The sequence below is a fragment of the Hydra vulgaris genome, chromosome 11 (assembly GCF_038396675.1).
Source record: "Hydra vulgaris chromosome 11, alternate assembly HydraT2T_AEP".
Classification (NCBI taxonomy): Eukaryota; Metazoa; Cnidaria; class Hydrozoa; order Anthoathecata; family Hydridae; genus Hydra; species Hydra vulgaris.
In genome coordinates this window covers 35,116,637-35,139,154 of record NC_088930.1, presented here as the reverse complement: position 1 = coordinate 35,139,154, position 22,518 = coordinate 35,116,637, and the positions used below count along the sequence as shown (strand labels likewise).

The 22,518-nt window shown below is 29.3% G+C and overlaps 1 protein-coding gene and 1 long non-coding RNA gene across 2 annotated transcripts; one reads left to right on the top strand and one right to left on the bottom strand.

Moving 5' to 3' along the window:
- Positions 1 to 9,888: 9,888 nt before the first annotated feature.
- On the top strand, positions 9,889 to 15,087 carry LOC136087245 (uncharacterized). The gene is made up of 2 exons (XR_010641664.1): positions 9,889 to 10,063; positions 14,835 to 15,087. It is a non-coding gene; the product is annotated as an uncharacterized LOC136087245 (long non-coding RNA).
- Positions 15,088 to 18,699: 3,612 nt separating this feature from the next.
- On the bottom strand, positions 18,700 to 20,283 carry LOC100205565 (vesicular inhibitory amino acid transporter). The gene has a single exon (XM_065810900.1). It carries the CDS (start codon positions 20,169 to 20,171, stop codon positions 18,783 to 18,785), a length of 1,389 nt encoding a protein of 462 aa, XP_065666972.1. The 5' UTR covers positions 20,172 to 20,283; the 3' UTR covers positions 18,700 to 18,782.
- Between the last annotated feature and the right edge of the window lie 2,235 nt (positions 20,284 to 22,518).

Genomic DNA, 22,518 nt, shown 5'->3' with positions numbered 1-22,518 from the left:
AGACGAATTTTTGAGGCACTTAGGAACAGTCACAGTAAAAGGATGAAACTTAATTGAATAACGAATAACACAAGAATGGCTTTTAGTCGATGGCACAAGAGACGCTAGCTCTTTAAAGAAGCGCATTTTATAGTGTTTATAGAAAAGGGAAAGAGAAGCAATATCACGACAGTTTGACAATGGTTGAAGGTTGGCTGCAAGAGCAGGTCTAACTATGTTTACAATACGTTTTTGTACCTTGTCTAACAGAAAAAGGGCATCATTTTAAGGTCTTTTCCAGATATGGCAACAGTATTCCATACAAGAATGGATTAGAGATTTATATAATAGAATATATATTAGAGATTAACGAATAGAATTGGGAGTAAAAAAGTGGTGAGCGCGATAAAGAAATGCGAAAGATCGGAAGTAAGAGTTCATCCTAAAAAACGAAGGGTTGATTACTCATCATGTACATTCATAATTATAGAAAGATCTAGTTTATTGCAATAACATTCAGCTAAAAAATTGAGTTTTATCTGAGTTAAAGTTTACCAACCATTAAGAGTCCATGCTGTAGTAAAAGTAAAATCCTTTTCAAGCTCAAATGACCCCTCCTGGCAATCAGAGGTTCTTGTCTTCTTATTAAGACAAGAACTAATGGTAGTATCATCAGCGAACAATGCCACCATAGATGTGAGAATTTCTGGGTGATTGTTAATGTAAACTTAAAAATGTATATGGCCGAGGATAGAACCTTGAGGAACCCTTGAAATTACTGGATATGAATAAGACTGCTGTCCATCAAGGATGAATTTTTTACTACAAATGGTAAGAAAGGATTCAATAATCTTAAAGATGTTACTAGAGAAAGAAAAGCATACCAAACTTTATCAAAGGCTTTAAAAATATTGAGAGCAATAACCTTACCTCTCCACATCTATCTAATGCACAATAAAATTTATCGGCTATTACCGCTAACAAATCAGCAGTAGAACAAGAAGATCAAAATCCATATCACTTATCAGTAAGTTATTAGATTCAAGATGAGGGATTAAGTGTTTGTTATTTAAAGACTCAAAAACCTTGCTTATGATAGTAAGAAGACTAATGGGACGGTAGTTAGACGAGTCAGATCGCTCTCCAGATTTTTGAAAGTAGGGATAACAGATGTCGCTTTCAAGCAGGCTGGAATACAAGACTTTGATAAGCACTTGTTAAATAGCTTTGAAGGTACAGATAACAGCTCCGGAGAACACTTCTGCAAGACCAAAACAGGTGTGTTGTCTGGAACACAACCTTTAGAAGAGTAAATCATTTTATATACAGATGCTGGAGTGATACGATATGTCAAGCAACAGTATAACCTGTTTGTCGGCTTTATCATGTATGATGTGATTAGAGGAATCAAGAGATGAGAATGAAGAAAAGTTCTAAGAAAACAATTAAGCAATGTCATTAGGTGAGGTAACAAAATCTAAACCATGCAAGATAGGTGGAAAAACAGATTTTTCCTATTATACACACTGTTAAAGATTCTTCAGTAATCTCGGAACCTTATTTTTGGATAAAATATGAGATTTTTGTGACCTGAGAATAGCGTGCTTTGGCGTTAAATAAAACCTTTTGACAATGGTTTCTGGCAATAGTAAACAGATGTCTGTTTTCTGAAAAGTTGTTTTGGTGATAGATATGGAAGTAATGATTACGATTGGAAATTGCAGAAGCACAATGAGGAAAACCATGGAGAAGAGTGAGACTTTACTTAGAATTATCGAGAGGGAATAAAAGATTCCATGCCAGACTAAATCCAAAAAGTTGCATAAAAAACACGTTTGTCAGCAGGAAGACGAAAAATTTCTACCCAAGGGCCATCACAAAGAAAACAACGGAAAGAGTCCCAGTCAGCTTCAAGGTAGTTGTAAGAGGTACAATGATAAGGGGATTCTGATGATGAAAAAAAATGAGATAATAGTTTTAGAGCGTCAAACCGTGATTAGAAGCACCTAAGAATAAATGTGGAGAAACTAAGCACTGAATACGATCAGAAACAAGACATAAGTTGAGTCGAGAACGTAAATGATTTGGATTGTCTGGAGAGCGAGTTGAAAAGTTGACTATTTGTCTTAGAGATTGAAAAAAGACAAAAATTGTGAATCTTAACGTCTACAGAGTCATTGACACTAGAGCCAAGCCATTCAGTGTAATGAGTATTAAAGTCAATAACGACAAAGGTATCGGCTGAATGTTAGAAAGAAAGGGCTCGGTCAATTTGATCAGAAATAAGATTAAAAAGATGCCAGTCTTGAGATGAAGGAGAACAATATAGAACAAAGAGAAAGGTAATAAAGTGAAGGGGTGTTAAAAAAAAGCATATAAAAGAATAATCTATGGATTCAAACCTAATTAGAAGGTTAGCAATTTTTTAAGAAAAAATTATGATTTAATAGTAATTTAATTACACAAAAACGTGTTTTGTAAGCCCATCAACAACTAACTAGCTTGTGCTCAATTGCACGGAAGATGATATGCTGTGGTAATTATGGTGGCAGTTGATTAAATTTCATTCTGAAGTTGACACTGATAGTACAGAGGACTTTTTATGGTAGCGAGTTCCTTGAGTGAGCGACGTGTTTTTTTTTGAAGAAGTTAAAGCGAACAAGGCAGATTTTACGATAAAAGCGCTACATTTTCAAGTAGTTTTTCAGATAAGCAACAATACCTCTATGGGCACCCGGCTAGTTATTAAGCAGGTCAACTGAGTTTTAAGTAAACAGAATCAACAATGGGTTTTTTAAATTATTGTTGGGCATGTTTAAGTATTGAGACTTCAACTCAAGGCGTTGGTGAAACTCGCTGATGTGAGGTTTAGGATTATGGTTTACGATTAGATTAATTACGCTAGGTAACAAAAAAAACTTTCGGTCTGCAACCTGAGAAAAAACCTGTTAATCTGACTAATTCTGACATGCTGATTACAGTGGTGTAATCAGAATATTTGTATCACGTCAGGTTTTCGAGTTATATCACTTTTACATTTTTGGTAATAAGGCATGGTGTTACACTGCCTAATATCGTTACTTATTGTGCTTCGTACTTTACACTTGTTGTGCTTCGTACTTTACTTTTAAATATTATGTTTTTTTTATTTTAGACTAATCGTGAAGTATTTTCAAAACAATATGAAGAAAGTTAAAAGGGGTTGCTTGAATCATCCAGACTATTTCTACTATATCTGTGGACATTTTACTTCCCGTGATCAGCGGAAACAACTTACAAGAAAAGTGAACGTTGTCTATCATCACTACGTCGGCGTCAAAGTGTGTGATTTAGACAGAAACTGGGTGCCACATATTTGCTGCAATTTTTGCTATTGGGCTCATCCAGTGGCTAAATGGCAAAAGAAAATCTATGCCGTTTGCGGTACCAATGACATGGCGAGAGCCAAGAGATCATCATTCGGACTGCTACTTCTGCATGGCAAATATTGCTGGATACTCCAATAAAAAAAACCAGCAATTCATTATCCAAATTGTGACTCTGCTCTGAAAACGCAATGAACAAAATCCAGTTCCCAATCCTCCAGTATGCCTTGATTGTGAAAGCGACGATGATGATGAGGAAGTCACAGGGAGCAGGAGATTGATGTATATGAACCCATAGATGATGAAAAGATACCTCATCTTATTGGCCAAGCTGAATTAAACAATTTAGTGGGGGATCTGGGGTTAACGAGAAGAAGACAGAACTGCTTGGATCTTGTTTACAAAAATTAAAGACTGGACAGCAAGAAGTAAGGGTTAGGGTTTTTTGTTGGTTTTTACAGGGAGAGTGTGACACTAACTACAAAAGAAAAGCAACATCATCTAATTATTTTTGATTTCAAAATGCACTGTATTACAATTGCCTGAATTTATTTGTACATATTATACTGTACAGCTGCTTTTGCTCTTCTATTTACATAAAAATTTTAGTCATTGTATTGAAATTTAGAAGCATTGACATTATATTTCTAATGACCATAAAGTGTAAAAATGGTAAATCAAGATGTAAATATAACTTTAAAACCTGACGTGATACACAGTTTTTAATAACATATTTGGAATCAGCAGGTCAAAATGGTCTTAATACACTTAATAGATCTCAGGTAGCAAAAATGTTGTTTCCTAGTGCAATCAACAACTGAGTGTTATTGATATTAAATAAGTAGTTGTTAAAAGGTTTGATAATTTAAGAACGGTTTTAACATAAATTGGTTAATAACTTAAATAGGATTTTGAAAATTATAATCTTTTTTTTCGGATTTACTATAAATTTTGTTATAAATTGTTATTTTTGTGGTTGCCAAGTTAGGAAAAAAAAATTGTGTTCTTTTATCCAATAATTTTTAAAACAATTTTTTTTTTTTGTAGTTATTTAGGTGCTCCCAGAAGTCCTTACGGTTTTATCACAGAGCACCGCGGGAGAGCATTTAACGGGAAGTTCACGCCTCCTTTCGTGCCTCTGAGTTCTGAGGCAGAACTCTAACCACTGCGCCACGGCTGCTCAAAGTCCTAGTATAACACGTCCTATTTGTATAAATTTGGCAGTATGATATTGAAAGTACCTTTATTAATAAAACATTCATAAACTACAAAACCTTATAGGTGTTTCTACAAAATAGGTTGAAAGAAATCTTCCGGTGATCAAAATCGTGCTAAACCTACTAAAAAGCAGCAAAAAAAGCAAAAAATAGGCAGACTTTAGAGGATAAAGGATTTATAATCATAACACAGAACAAAAAAATGCCTCTTCTCCGAACACTCAGTTGAGCCTTCCAGTAAGTTTACTCTTCTTCGTTTGTATCATATGTTTTTCTTTCATTTAATAACCTCTAGTATTATTTACTTCGTCGTTATAATTAAACTTTTTTCTTAAGAAATCCGACAATAATTGTCATCACTCTCATTCAATTCATGAAGGTCGAGCAGTACCAATATTCCCTCTTCCAATTCCAAGATCACCTGCTGCACTTAGCATGATTCAGAGGACAATAGATCCACAGGGTTCCTAAAATAATTCAACTAAAGTTGAGCTAAAATATATTTAATTTGAAATATACTTCAAATTAAATATATTTTAGAGCCATAAAAAGAAATATTATTCATCATGGAAGAATATTTAACCTGACAACGAATAATGGTAACCCCTCTTCTAGTTGTAACCCCTCTTCTTGATTTGAGTCAAAAAGACCAAGATTTTAAAAGCTTTCAAATTTTTTGAAGCAACGAGTTTATTCTTTTAAGAACTATTATCTTTTTAGAATTATTCTGTAACTCTAAAAAGAGAATCTTTTCTTTGAACGTGTTTCATCAACTCTTGCCTAATACAGAAATAGAAGGAAGAGATATTTTGGTTTGGAGCTTGACCCCTAAGACTCCACTGTTTCTCTTGTTCTTTCTTGGGCTTGAAAGCAATATCCAAAAGCGTTAAATCTTACCTCATTTGTTAAAACGCATGAGCTAGGATTTAGTGAAGTAAACTCGTAGGTTGTGTTAAGCAGCATCAATCCAGCCCATTACATCAAAAATCCAACGTGGAACAAAAGAGGTATCTATTTGCCTAAACAGTTCTTTTATTTACTTATACAAATCAATTCTGAGACAGCTAAATCAAAAAAATTTCTTTGTGGAATTTTGGATGTGAGCCTTTTGCTTTTAGGAATATAGCTTCACTTATATAACTTTTTATTAAAATCTCTCAACATCATCTTAACTGTTTATAAAGTAATTATTGTACTTAACTATTTATAATTATTTATAATTACAATTACAATATACGATCATATTTGGAAGTGAAACAGCACACCTAAATAAGACAAGAAATGGAAAATACCTTCCCAGTATGCTTATTAAACGTCACAATGTCCTTCATTGCATTCCTTATGGAAATACTAAATCATCATCTTTTTCGAATATCCAAACCTAGCCTAGCTAAGGTAGATTTGGGTATTCGAAAGACTGAGAGAAGTGTTGCATCTCTTAAAAATGCAATGTTAAACCAGGATCTGACCAGCGAGAAGCTTAGCCAAACAAGAGGCATAGAAAAAATGGTTACCATTTTTTGAGTTTGTATGGCTTATTACAAATTGATTCAAAACCTACAGTGTTAATAACGTTAATCTTAATATACATTCTATAGCCATTATCATTAATGACGAGCTGAGTTTGATTGAGGTCTCTATGTCGCAAATTTTTCCAAGAGGTTTAGTTGAAGCTAAAATCTCTCGGAAATGTAGGCTTTAAAATTGGATCTGCTTCTAAAAGAAAGCATATAATGAAGCACTTTAACAATGTGGTCTATAACACAGCATATTTTTACAATAGCCAAAAAAGAATTCAAAGATAACTTTTTTTCATATTGGCTTGGATAGTCTGATTCAGCAGATTTACTCAAAGTTTGAGGCAAACAAGATAGTTGGCAATATACTTTCTTTTATGAGGTTGGATAATGATAATCTTTCTACAAAAAAATTTCGCATCTTTAACACTGCCCACAAAAAAATTTTTAAGCAAGGAAAACCAATGCAGCTACTCAACCAAATCTTCAATGAGAAGCTTATTTTCGTACATTTCCATTATGCTCCTGATTTCAACACTCTTTCTGTGACAGTTCCTGAGGGTAAGTAAATTTAATTCGTTAAGTAAATTCAAAAGTATATAAAACTCTTATCGTTTGCTCATGTTCCAGGACAGCGTTGTTGATCTTTTGATCACTTCGATTGAAAAAGATTCAGCAAAAATGTGAGCAACAATATTGTTATTGTTATTTGGGTAAAAATTCCCAAAATTCATCTTTAAACACCTTATTCATCTTTCTTGAAGCTTATATTAAATGCTCTTTCATTTATTGATTTAAAACGTTAATTTAAATGTCAGCTTAATCAGTGAACCGTTTCTTAATAAAATGTGTTGTGTCACAAGTTGATAATTGCCTCATTCGCAAAATTTTAAGTTTGTACTTTCTTAGTTTTAAAATGGGTGCTTTTCTCTATTTTTGCCAAGAGTGCTTCTGACACCCTTGTTGGCTCTGCTCATAATTCTTTATATCAAGTTCCAAAGTCAAAAATAAAAAAAATTTAATTCAATAATAGTAAATAAATTGAATACAACAATCTTATACAAAACACCAGTTCTTTCTAAAGCCAAAAATCGTAAAAAAATAAAAATGTAATCTAAAAAAAATATATATATTTGTGAACACTCAATACTTTTTTCGCAGCAAAAGATAATAAAAAATAGTAGGGGAAGTGGGGGCATAACTGCATATTATCTTACATGGCAACAAACATACCTTTTGTTAGTAAAACAGTTGCCCTCATTTTGTTAATGTCATTTAAAGTGCCTGTTGCGTTTCTGAGAGGTTGTGCATAATATTGCTTATTTTGATAAAAATATTATGTTTACACCAGATTTTTCCAGACCTTTTTTTGTGGATTAAGTAATACTTGATTTTAATATTAAAGATATGTGTTATCAGCGTTATTTAATCAAGTGAAAACTATTTTTGATATCTATATAACCTAAAAAAAATACAAACAAACTGTATTCTTTCTAAAAACTGCCCTCTGGTAAAAATATAAAGCTAAGAGTTTAAATTATTATTTTGTTATATTTATGTATATCTGGTGATGGTTTTAACAGTGCAAACATGCAACAAAACCAGCAGATAGGCTGAGCTGTGACAATTGTAAAGAAAATGTGCAACGGAAAGTGTACCCCGAACAAACAAAATTAATATGATAAAATTTCAAGAACTAAAATGCGTTGAACAGAAACCTTCTCTCAAATTAATTTTGTTACTATAAAGAAAAAAATGTCAAAATTTCAACTCTTTTGCATGACCGTTTATAAAGTAATCGTTTCGCAAACTATTTTAAAACGTTTTGTTTATGTATAAAATGGGGGGAAAATAATTTTGTTTATGTATAATACGGGGGGAAAATAATCGATTTGGCAGACATGCAGCCAAATTATTAAAACTTAATGTTGAAAAGTTGAATTAAATTTTTTTTTCAAATCTGTGAACAAAAGAGTAGCAATCCAAATTTACTTGAAAATCTTTTTTTACAAAATTGATTTTTATTTCTTGCGTACCAGCTTAAACTATAACAATAATTATTTTTAAAACTATTGATGTAAATTTTAATCATTGATTCTTATAAATATTTTTATTGAAACTGTATTTAATTTAAAATGAAGATGATTATAATATCATAAATATCATCTTGCATAATAACATTATAATTAAAAAACAAATCAAATTCTTGTTGAATTGTAATAATGCAACAAATAATATTTATTCTTTAAAGTTCAGTTTTTACTTTGTAAAAGATTTGTAATGGTTTATAGTATTATTATAATCTGAATATTTATAATAATTATAAACCTTTTAATTTATAAATATATCTATAATTTATAAATGGTTATACACATTTAGTTTCTTTTAGATGTTCCTATAAATTTTTTTCCCTATATGAGAATTTATAGGAACATCTAAAAGAAACTAAATGTGTATAACCATTTATAAATTATAGATCTATTTATAAATTAAAAAGTTAATAAATTCGATACTTAGAACAGTTCTTTTGTATCTGTCGTGAAAATTGGGCTGGTAGTCTAGAGAGAAGGAACTAAAAAAGAGACTCCTCAGTTTAAGTGTTAGTATAGTATTTACGCAAAATTGGACAGGTGTCCAGAGAGAAAAAATCTTTTATAAGTTATAGGAGAAGGAGACGGAGCTAATATCCTTAATAATTTTGATATTTGTATTAGTATTCATATTTTAGATTCTTTTAGATATTAGTTTAATATTCGTATTTTATATATTCTAAGTAAAATTAATCTTTTATTCAAATATAATACTGTAGTATAATATATATTATACTACAGTATTATATTTGTAATATAATTGACTTGATTTAAAGAAATATAAAAATTTGTAAGCAATTATTCAGTTTCTAAAATATACTCAAACTTCATACAACCTCTTGATTTATAATATATACTCCTTAAAATTACAACTTAGCTTGGTATGTAAATATAAATCTGAAACTTAGTTTTTCTTCCGCTGCGACGTCCTCTTAAAGTGAAAAAAAAATTCGAACGTATTTTACGAATTTTTTTTAATTTGTTGTTCTTCTGGGCGTTTTTTAATGTATATGTCGTAGTATATACCTCTTCTGGGCGTCTTTTAGTGTATAAATACCTCTTTCGAAAGTTGTAAAAACTGGTCAAATTTGTTTCATTTAAGTTCTTGTACAAAGCATTAAAGTTTTAAAATAACGGCTCGAGGCAAAGCGATGAAAAAAAAATGCTGTTTTGATGAAACGGCATTTGTTACAAATAAAATGTTTTGGCTCTATCGATTACAGAAAAGTAATTTTACAATTTTTTTTACAATTTTTTTACAATTTTTTTATTCTTCAACTTGTTAAATAGTTAGTAGCATTATTAAAAATCATGTTTTTTGGAATTTATTATTTTTATGGTTGAGCATATATAATGCTTTGTACAATACTTAGGGTACATCATACTTTTAAAATGTTTGATTTGTAATTGGATCATTTTCATGAAACCACTATATAAGTATATTTTTTCGGAAAAAAATGACGATGATATGTCCCATTTTTAGAGTTTTTTAAGGCGTTTAAAGAAGACCAAACAGTTTCAACACAGGGCACCGCGGAAGTTGAGTATTCGCTTTGCTTTTTAAAATAAATTGTAATTTACTGATTAGCGCAATTGTACAAAATATTTTAGGTTTTCTTAACTTAACCATGGAAACATAAAATCAAAAGTTCATTTGTTTTTTATATAGTTGCTATGAAACATAAATCTTTAAATACTGTCATAAAATTTATCAAATCATTTATCAAAATTTTCTCCATTTTCAAAAATGATTTCAATCATTATATATTTTGTGCTTTTACAAGCAACTTTCATATTGGCACAAAAATGTCCATTTGGTTTAGTTTTTCTGAAAAACCAAGGAACTGATGCAATAATATGCGATAATGGAACACCGCGTTTGTATTCGCTTATGAGTTAGTACTTTGTCTTTTAATTTAAAACTTGTTTTGAAAGTTTATATACATATACACACACAGATATATATATATATATATATATATATATATATATATATATATATATATATATATATATATATATATATATATTTATATATATATATATATATATATATATATATATATATATATATATATATATATATATGTATATATATATATATATATATATATATATATATATATATATATATATATATATATATGTATATATACATATACATATAAACACACACACACATATATACATATAAACGCATGTGTAAATATATAAAATAAATTATATACAAGTTTCAAGGATTAACAAGGGTGAGATTTATAGAAGCATCTATTCTATTTTTGAGTACTAAATACCAGTTTTCTTTAGATTTAAATATTTCCAGATGTACTTAAAAGCTTGCTTGGAGTGCCACTTGGATCAATATTCGGTCCTCTCTTATTCTTAGTTTATGTAAATAATTTACTCCATGCATCAAAGCTTAACTGAACAATGTTTTCAGATGATTTAGATTATTTATTTCCGTTAATACTATTAAGTAATTTTAATTTTAATTTTTCCGAAGAATTTGTAAAATTATTTAAATAATTGTTATTATTTAATTAAATAATTGTAATTATTTAAATAATTGTTAATCGCAAGTCGCGTGTATATGACGACATTACTAATAATATCGTAATTCACGTTATTGAATGCATTATAGAACCCTTATTTTATTTAATAATATCTTATTTTAAGCATGGCTCTTTTCTTAATAAATTAAAAGTTAATAAAGTGAATCTTATGATTAAAAAATGGAAGTTGCATAGTTATGCAATGCCATGTTTAATTACTTTCCAATTTCAATTCTACCAGTGTTTTTTAAGATTTATGAGTAATTTATGATTGAATACATTCATACTTAACACCATTCACATTTTATTTTATGACACAGGTTGATCAATAACATTTCCATTAAGAATTACAGAGTTGCTTTGAAAAATTTAAAATGTTTCAGCAAATAGAAGAAAATTTGTCTTCAAGAAATCATATCAGGCTCATTAAATCTAAAATATTATCTGCACTAGACGTTTTATATAAATCTCACTTAACTCTTGATTACAGTTTACGAATAAAAAATTTAGTCTAACTCATAGTCATCTCTCATATGCTTATTTAGCATGAGATAATACAAACATAAAAAAATTATTCAAACTTCAAAGCTCGCAAAACCATGAAATTAGAGTTATTTACTATTTTCTTATCGTGCAATTAAAGTTTTCGACAATAATCTTACATCATCTAAATACTAAAGAAAATCTTACCAGTGGGTAAGACTTAACGTTGCGTCTAGCGCAACGGTACCGCTACTTTAATTTTTTTTTCTTCAAGTCATGGTAGTAAAATTTGATTGGTTTATTTTAAGTCACGACTGCAAATATTATTAGTTGATTTTAAAAGTTTTATTTGTTGAAATTTAAAAAGAATTGCAGCTCCAAAGAGTGCGTTTAGCATTGTGGTATCTCAATGGCTCAACTCCCACGGTGGTCCGGGACTGAGTCCTTTAATTAGGAGATCTTTTTTAATGTTTTTTAATTATTTTTTATTGAAAGTTATTATTATTTTGGCATATTGAAAGTTACATTGATTTTTGTCATTTACATACATCGACTGATGTAAGAGGCGCAGTGAGTGTACATGCATCCACTGATTTAGGGATAGGCGCAGTAAGTGTACGTACATCGACTGATTTACGGATAGGCTCAGTGGAGCACACATACATCGATTAAGGGTTTTGGTTTGGGCATGCATTCTTTAAATAAAAGGAAAAAAAATCAACCATCAAAAATCACTTCCGTGACTTTAAGAAAAAAATTAAAGCCACGGTAGCGTTGTGCTAGACACAGCGAAAACTTAATAGGCTGGATAAGTAAAAAAAAAGTGATTGCATTTACTCAGTAATTGTTTTACGTGAATAAAAACTTCAGCAGTTTTGGACAAATTTTCATCACGTAAAGTTACACAATCTACAGTACTTGCTCAGCTTTACGTGAATAAAAACTTGAGCAAAATTAGTCAAACTTTTATTCACGTAAAGCTGACCAATTGCTGAGTAAAAGCAGTTACTTTTTTATATTCACCCGGCCTAATGTTCAAATAAGATTTTAAACTCGATTTCCATTTTCAAGGTTGATAAATTTAAGATTTTTAGTTAAAGAAATTTAAATTTAAGATGGCATGAAAAATCTTGTTTTCTCATTTTTTTATATAAAAGTATTCGTATAAATTTAAAAGAGTTTTTGCTAGTTTTCAAACAATAACTTGTTAACCTTATATGTAACCGTGGCATCTACGTAGTGGATAATAGCTACGTTTTTAAACAGTCATAAGTTCGATTTTTATGAACAATATTGAAAATATATTTGTAATACTAAAACGAAAACTTTGTACTCATGTTTAATAGGCCGGGTGAATAAAAATGAGCAATTGCTTGTACTCAGTAATTGGTCAGCTTTACGTGAATAAAAACTTGTGGAATTTTGGTTGAGTTTTAATTCACGTAAAGCTGACCAATTACTGAGTCAAAGCAGTTGCTTATTTTTATTCACCCGACCTAATATTTTTGACTTTGATTTGAATTAGAAACAAATAATTATTTGATGCTAAAAGTATTGATTCGTATTAAATGAACGAGTTATAAAAAGAAATTTTAAGACAATACAAAACAAAAAAGTCCAAGATAAAGTGAAGGTCAAAGTATGAGAATTTATTGACGTTTTAAATTTATAGGAGAAAACTTCGATGTCTAAGATTTAGAAGTAAAAGAACTTAAAAGATATACTCCTAATTACTTCTGATTTTTGATATTTTGCAATTAATTTTAACGTCGAACTGTTAATTCCGATTAGAAGAGCGCAACAGGTGTTAAATCTAACAAGTATTCTTTAGAATTCGATACTGACACTGCGACCCTATTGTTTACGTTAATAGATTTTGTTTCATTCATTTTATTTCTAAATTGGTCAAATTTTGTTGATTTTATATTTTGTCGTCTTAAGCTAAATTAACTTAAAACGCTTATCGTATTAATGCACCGTAAAAAAAAGGTCTATCTTTTGGATTACTTAACATAAACAATATTTACTTTAGTGAATTTTAATTCACTTGAGTTGTAAGTTGACGTAAGTAAATATTTCTTATATTAAGTTAATCTTAAAGTACTGATCTACCCGAGTAATTAACCTTTCATCTTTTACTTTTACTTGTTTTTAGATGTTTTGCTACACTTTACAAAGTTTACAAAGTTAGCAAATATGAATTAATTACAACTCGTAAAAAAAAAAAGTTTTTTCAAGCGTGACAAACGCTTGCTACGCTTTTAATTTTGCTAGAAATATTTTTTATTGCGAAGTTAACTATTAGTTTTCGTTGCAATTTTATAAAAATCTGACATAAAAACAAATTTATAAACGCATCGATGTACATAAAAACGCAAATAGGTGTACATAAAAAAAAAGTACATGAACATAATTAAATGCATTCATGTGACACAAGAACACATAATAAACTCATATATGACATAAAAACGCATTTTTAGTCGCTTTAAATTACAAATTTTGAGTAGTTCCTAATGGAGTATTGTAAGTCTGTTAAAATACTACAATTCTTTAAATTGGCTAGTTTCTTAGGAAAACTTCTATAGTAAAGCTTCTCAGTAAAACATTTTTGGACTTGCATTTATTAATTCAGTGTTGTGCGGTGACCAGACCGGAGATCAATATACTAAAATAGGTCTTATGTAGGCAGTGAAGGCTGTTACAAGAACAAGTGGATCATAAAGTGGACTTTAAAACACTTAAATATTAAATATGCTTGGATTTCTAGCGCAGTCACAATATTTTAATATGATTTTTCTAATTAAGAAAAGAGTTCATAGTCTTAAAAGTTCAAAGTCTTAAAAGTTTACGGACGACGCGTGCCCATTGGGTGGGACTATTTCACATGAAAAATACAAACATTGAAGTGTATAACGATCTTAGTCACTCATTTGATTTATTAATGAAAAGTTCAATGAAACTACCGATACCCTTTTGGTTTTTAATTTTTTGGGTTGTTAAATAATATTGATAAAAGAAATCTGTGTTCTCAAAAAGTTTTGGTAAAAGAAAAAGAATTACAAAAAAGGTAGCAAGGAAGTTATTGAATCTTAATTTGAAGTGATCACTAAATTTTGATACAGTATTCTATCCGCATTCCGCATCCCTGGTGGTCACCAATAAAATATATTTTAATAAAATAAATGTTTTAACAACGTACAGTTTTACTTATTTTCAATTTAAACTTTGATTCAGCAAATATAATTGAACCTGTCATTTCGAAAAGGACACAAGTCCAAAACTTTTAACAGTTAGTTTATAAGTTTGAATTAAAAATTTCTGTATGCTTTATGTTTTTTTTAAAAAAAATAAAAAATACATAAGTTATATACGTTCTTTATTTATCTACCTCTATGTTTAATTTCTTTAGCAACCTAGACATTATTTTAATAAAAATTATATTTTTGTTGATTTTGAAATGTTTTAGTAAATGGACTTGTGCCCTTTTCGAAATGACAGGTTCAATTGAAAGTTTTGAACGTTTTTGCTCATTAACTTTTTTATTATATGTTTTATTTAATTTTGTTTTGGTTTTATATATTATATATACTTTTCTGGTATCTTTTTTATTTTTTTATTTTTTTTAATAAAGGAGAAGGTACTATCGATAAATGTCCGACCAGTATCTCCAAATATGACAACTCCGTAATCACATGCACCAACCAAAAAGTAAAATTTTATTGGCTAGCATCAGCAATTCAACCTCGTAATAATATTTATGCCTTTTACCCGCAGTTCCAACAAGTAATATGGAGATAACTATTACGAAGATTAATAATCATGGAAATAATATATATGTTAAAAATGTTTGTAACTAACTAATTTTAAAATATATGCTATAAATATGGATGTGTTTTTTATTAAATAAACTTTTGATAAACTATTCTTAGTTAATAATACAGTTGAATACATACATACATACATACATACATACATACATACATACATACATACATACATACATACATACATACATACATACATACATACATACATACATACATACATACATACATACATACATACATACATACATACATACATATACACATATATATATATATATATATATATATATATATATATATATATATATATATATATATATATATACACTGGAGTGGCAGAAGGAAATAAAAAGTGGTGTGGCTAAAGATATTTTGCAAATTTTATAAAACTAATATTAATTTTCAGTTATTCTTAAAAGGAAACCTCATGCATTCTTTTTCAATAAAGTATAATATCAACTATAAACATGCATCACTATATAAATACAATGTAAAAATAATTTAACGTTTTCCAAAGTAAGAAATTCTGGTGTCTTTACTTTTTCCATTTATAAAATCTATTGCTACAAATCTATTATTACCTCGTAATACTAGGCTATCACATTGTAATTTTTTAAACCTTACCGATCTCTTTGGAGCTAAACGAATGAAATTACACAACAGCTGGCACAATTCCTGTCCCTTGTTCATAGATCTGACTTGTTTACAAACATCTTGAAGAACAGGGTTAAGCTGATGTGCGTAGCAATGTATAAAAATCCCTTCATTGACGTCATCTTGAAATAGCTTAGCACCACCACTTAGATGCCCGAACATTGAAGCGGCACCATCTTAACTTTGCTCCCTCACCATTTTCTTGTCTAGTCCAAATCTTAATAAAACATCACATATTGCATAAAAAAGCGACTTACTGTCGGTAGCATCAACGGCATAGAGACCAAGAAAGTTTTCGTATATTGTAAAAACTTCAGGACTGATCGAACACATATAAACATTTGCTCAATACCGAAAATGTTTCGAGTGTCATCGCATATTATAGAAAAAAAAATTCTCGATTTAATAGCACTAAGTACATCTTTAGCACATAATTTGCCATTAGTTCTATCATCTTGTTAATAATATCATGAGATATGTACTTACTATTTGACAGCCAGCTTGATAGAGGTGGATAATCTTCACTCTTCATTAAAAGTAACCGATTAAGATTGCCTTCAATTTCATCATTCCGTCGAATAGCTAAGGCCTTGTTGAGTAACACATTTTAATGTAGAGATAAAATGAATTAAGCACTCGTAATGCTCATCGCATTGCTTTTCATGCATTTCACTAATAATTTTATGTATGGTTTTTAGACCTACTGCACACAGTGTAAATAATTTTTCCTGTGCCTCCTTAAGAAATGATGATAGGTAGTCTTTTCTCAGTCTTTCTACAGCCTTTTTCCAATTGTCATAACTAATTGTCAAAAAATTTTGTTCACCGCATTTTGAAAAGGATAACAGATTTTTCTTGACAGCACCAATGCCAATATAGCGAAATACTTTCTTTTTGGAATGACATAGATGAACGTAAGGGTAATCTATTATCCAATTTTCATGGAAAAATCTAAGCTGTTTACCTTACATTTTTATGGTTGCTTCAATATCGGCAAGATTTATTTCTGTTTTATCGGCATTCCACTCACAGCAGGAACAAGCAGGAAAAAAATTTTCACTGTCGTTTTCTTCTTGAATAATTTCTTCCGTTGGTACAGTTGTACTTGAAGAATGCAAGTCGTGTACAAAGGATGAAACAAGTGTCCGTTGTTTTTTATGAGACGGTTCTGTCACGACTCTTCTCAGTTGTAAGGAAATCCTAGTCGTAAGATTAGGAATTGTATATTATGTAAAATGTGCTTATGTATAGGTTTGATAATATTCACAACCGTTAATCTCTCCCTTGTGGGTTGTAATACATTGTTCAAAGCAAACACGTAAAGTTGTTATTTCAAATACAAAACGCTAATTTCTCCCTAGATTGTAAAACGTGATTCAAAGCAAATACGTTAAGTTAGCATTTCAAATACAAAATACAAATTGCTCTCTAGCGGTTTGAAGTTGTAATTTAAAGATACAAAGTTTTAAATTAATAACTTTTCAGACTTGAAAAGTGGGGGCTATAATACCAACACACTTTTAAAAGTGTGTTGGTATTATAGCCTCCACACTTTTAAAAGTGAGGAGACTGAAGCCCCCAAAGCCTCCACTGTTCTGCCACCCCTGTATATATATATATATATATATATATATATATATATATATATATATATATATATATATATATATATATATATATATATATATATATATATATATATATATATATATATATATATATATATATATATACATTACAGTATATATATTTATATATATATATATTACAGTATATATATATATATATATATATATATATATATATATATATATATATATATATGTATATGTATATATATATATATATATATATTACAGTATATATATTTATATATATATATATTACAGTATATATATATTACAGTATATATATATATATATATATATATATATATATATATATATATATATATATATATATATATATATATATATATATATATATATATTACAGTATATAAGCATATAATTATTAAAACTAATAGTTAAATATACTTTTAACCAAACGTAATGATATCCCAAGGTTGATTTTGATTATTATTTCAATTATTAAAAATACTCTGCTTCCGAAGTACTTTGAATTAAAACCCAATTTGGACTAGGCAGACTAGGATTCCATGTAAACTTTTAGTCTCTCTTTAGTGCTCAATTTCGTTAAACAGAGGTTCATATTTAATATATTTTTAGCAATATTATAACAACCATTAAGAAATGGAGTGTCCAGAAGAAGAATGTCAACAGTATCAACTAAAACCAAATAATTGTACTTTGTATTGAGGTGTTGCGTTTAGTAACAATAAGTTTTAATTTTAATCATTACTTAGATTATGTAAGATACAAAAGTTCATAAATAGATTCATCTGATTAAAATTATTTACACTTTCTTTTTTTTTTTTTTTACGAAAAACGTTCTTAGTAACACAAAATAAACATGTGCAAAAAAATATTCTTAAAGAAGTTACACCCGAACGTTACCATCTATTAGCAGTAACCGAAACCGTTGTTGTTGTTTTTTTAAGCGCAAAAAATAAACTTACGCGTATAAAATTACGTTAAAAATATATTTAATTAAACCAATTAGTGTTTTATATATAATACAAAATTTTTTAAACTTTTTTGTTGAGTATATGAAAAGCCATATTGATCCATTCGGCATCTTGCCCTGTTTTCCTCCTAATATATTGTAGACTATTTATATATTAAAAATTAGCAGTGTTTTTCAGAAACAAGATCGCTTTGTTAAGTCAAATTTGGGAAAATTATGTTGAGCAGTTTTGAGGCTGAGAAAAGATACGTAACTACTTTTTGATGGTTAGGGTGGTCCTGGCTATTAAATGATTTTAACTACATTTACAAAAAAAAATTCAACATTAAAAATATTTACATTGCAATGCCGAGATGTCCAGAAATTATTTTTATAAAGGAAAGGAAAACTCAACAATATTAAAATTAAAAAAAAAATTAAAAGTAATACTTTTACGATTAAAAAAATATATTTTAGTAATTTTATTTTTAAAGTGTTCATTTAAATCAGCTATTTACGTATCTTTATACTATTCAACCAGAATGTTTGACTAAATCATAAATAGCAGAGTATAGGCCGACACAACCAAGCAAAACGCCTAAACATGCCGTAACATAACAAAAGCATAGCTTGATTTTAGATATAGTGTGAGTTTTTAAATTAATATAAAATAGAGGAGGTAGAACAAGTGCAATGAGACTTCCGCGAACACTTCCGATTATGCTCACTGCAAGCCCAAAGTGAGGCATAAGCAATGCTATTAAGAGCAAAGCTGTCATTATTAATAAACGAGAAAGGAGTGTCCACCATTGATCTTTACCTGAAAAAATGGGGAAATGATGTCTAAAATTTAAATCCATAAGCTCAAAAACCACGTGACTTTGAAGAGGTATTGTAAAATAAGCAAAAACAATTTGAGATCCTTTTATAATATACGATAGCGAAAAAAATTTTTGATTATCAATATTTCGAGTAATTTCATCAAATGTATTGTTGCTGTAGGCAAAATAACCACAAATGCCAAAAACTAATTTAATAACAACATTTAATCCAAAATTGATGTTGGTAACGCAGGTGTACGAAGTGGGTGTTTTCATACTTCCTTCAAGGGACGGTAGGTTCATATGAACAGCATAGGAATTTATTATTATTCCAATAGCTATTCCAACATCTTTAAAATCCCAATGTGAAGAAATAGAGATATGGGACCACGAGCGAGTAGTAGTCAAGAATATTCCAAACATGAAAGCAATAGATGATAGATAAAGTATCATTCCAATAAACGTGAACCAGGCTAACTTTGAGACTTTTGACACAAATAAAAGTGGAAGTACAGCAAGTGTCCATAAAACCGGGAGAATGTTTTTATCATAATGTACATTTGGAAATGTTTTAAGAACTTCGTCAGTGAGATCAGATAACAAAATAATAACCACAACATTACGAACCAAGCTTAGATAAACTAAAAATTCCATCAGATATTTTCCCTTTGTTTTAAAGCAAGCCGTGCACATGTCAACAAAAGATGAATGAATTCGTTTTTTAAATTTTCTTCGACTTTCTTGATATTGACATTCTGCAAGCATATCGGCAGTAATAGTAGTGAGAAAAGCAATTAGTATAATCAAGATTATTCCCCACACTCCGGCTAACTTGACGCAGTAAGGTATACTAAGAAGACTGGTACCTAGAATCATACTTTGCATACTCATTCCAGTAATTAAGTTGCTTGAAAGCCGATCATCAGATGGAATATCTGGTAAAGATTTTTCGATTGTGGAATAAAGGTCTGCTCGAACGCTAAAAGATTGTCGCGCCCAGTTATCAATATAAGACGAACGTCGCCCTTCTAAGCTGTATGCAAAGGAACGATCGTTGTCATTTAAAATTTCAAACTTACTTGTTTTTCGTGTTGCATTCATTTTTTTCAAATCTTTATTTTGTCTTTTTGAATTTTTTTGCTTTAAGTTGTCTAACTATAATTTGTTTACAAACGATTTAAAAATCTAGTTTATAAAGATTTGTTTTCAGAAAAAGTTAAGAAAAAAGTTAATCCTTTAACAATTAACAATTTAATAGTGTTTATCTTGTAACCATAACACTCGCAATTTCAATGATTGATATATTTATAGAAAAAACTGACAAATGGGAGTGTCTTTTAAAAAAAGTTTGCTAATCAGCCGTCATTTTTTAAGAAAAAAATTTAAATTTTATTTTTCTGTTGGATAATAATATGTCTACAAAAAAAAAAAAGATTAATTTGAAAGTTATAGGTTAACGTGCTACGATTACAGCCAATCCAATTAGACAACAACGGTTTCGATATAAAAAATGTTTTGGGCGTTTCAACGGATACTGTTGGTGTACTATTCTTTTATCAAAAACAAATCGTATTCTTTTTATGGCTTAAGTTTCTTGTCAAAATATTCAGCAGGAAACATAATTTTTTTTTTTTTAAATAAAGTTATATTTTCAGGAGTTTTTTGTTAAGCTATTTATCTACTTATACTTATATACTTTTTTATACTTTTTTGTACTTATTGTTTTCTTAGTTACAATTTCTTATTTTGGTTTTTTTTTGGGGGGATTTTTTTATTTTATTTGGCCTTTTTATACATTCTATACATACCACAGTCAAATTATTATTAATATTTTTGTAGCCTAACATTACTGTTATAGAACTTTAAAAATTCAAACAACACATTTAAGATTTTAAAAATATGTTCTAATTATTTTTTACCTTTGATACTTTTACTTGTATCAAACCAGATTGCGTTCACATTGATGGCATAATTCAAGTCCTCAAAATGGCACTGATTGCGTCAAACTGGTTTAGACCAGTTCCAGAGTCAATGTTACTTGTTCAAAACTTACAACTACACAGATTATGTTCTTTGCTTGGTTACAGTGTTCAGGCATCAAAACTCTTTACTATTTTGCCATCAAAATATAAATCATTTTTTGCCACTTTTGTTGTTGATGTGGCACTAAAAATACCTTATCAATTTTTCAAGTTTTCATTCTGTATACACTTGAATATGAGAGAGACGGCTTATTTTGATTACCTTTCCTTTAAAAACCAACTTTTTTTATAGTAGCAATGATCTTATTGGCAGACATTTTAGCTCACTGACTTTTTTGGGCTAGTACTGATCACTCTTGTGGTGTACTTGCCCGAAACAGTCCAATAAAACTTAAAGTGAGTTATGTTAGTTGATATAATAAAAATACAAGTTCTTTTATTGTATGCTCAGTATGACATTCTAGAATAGTATATTCAAATTCAGTAAGCTACTTGTTACAACTTGTGTCGATTTATGAAAATTATATTTTCTTCTTAATGAAGAAATAAGTTCCTTCCTAAAAGCGACAGATTCTAGAATTGTCTTATGCTGCGACTTCTTCAGACTCATAAACTTTGTAGTACATGCCTTAATATTCGTGGTTAGCCTACTATCACTGATAACTGGAAATTCAGATTTAAGCCAGGTAAACATGAGGAACCCTAAAATGCATTCCTCTGTTACTGTGGGTACATACCATTCTATTTAAAAAACAAATATCTATATTTCGCAAGGTTTTTAAAACAGTTATCAATTAAATCATAGTTTACAATTGAAAATTATTAAGCTTACATACATTTCATGTTTCAGAGCAAATATCCTACCTAAAATCAACACCAACCTTGCAAGATATAAGTGAGTCATTTTAGTAATGTATGGCTCCTTTTTAAGGGTTCAATCGAAATACACTCTTGATTATTAAGATTCTATAACTTATTTAAGCAAACATAAAAAAATCAGAGCTCTACTTTCATCAGAAGACCTTCCGCCATAAAAACCTGGATTTCAATGATTGATTGATTGCAACTGGTAAAAAGTATCCACTATGGTTTCGGGGCTGACCCAAAGCCTGAAAATAAACCTGAAATGATAAGTTGTGTATATGCCTTTTAAATAACATAAATATTAAATTGTTAAATCAGTATCTAGTTTTGATTTTTCTCCAGGTACGTAATTTATAAAATAACGATGAGGCCTTGATGAAGCCAGCGTAAGGTAAAAAACTATTAAAAAAAGTAAAAGTTTTTTTTATTTCTTTATTAAAGCCCGCAAAAAAATGCCTGTTTGTTAGGGTTAATTTTTTATGACCTAAATTCTGAATACACCTATTGACTATTGGTACTATCGGTAATACCGGTAAAAAAAATATCACAAGCTTTAGATAAACAAATAACGATAAAACAATCTACTCAGTACTCTCACTCGA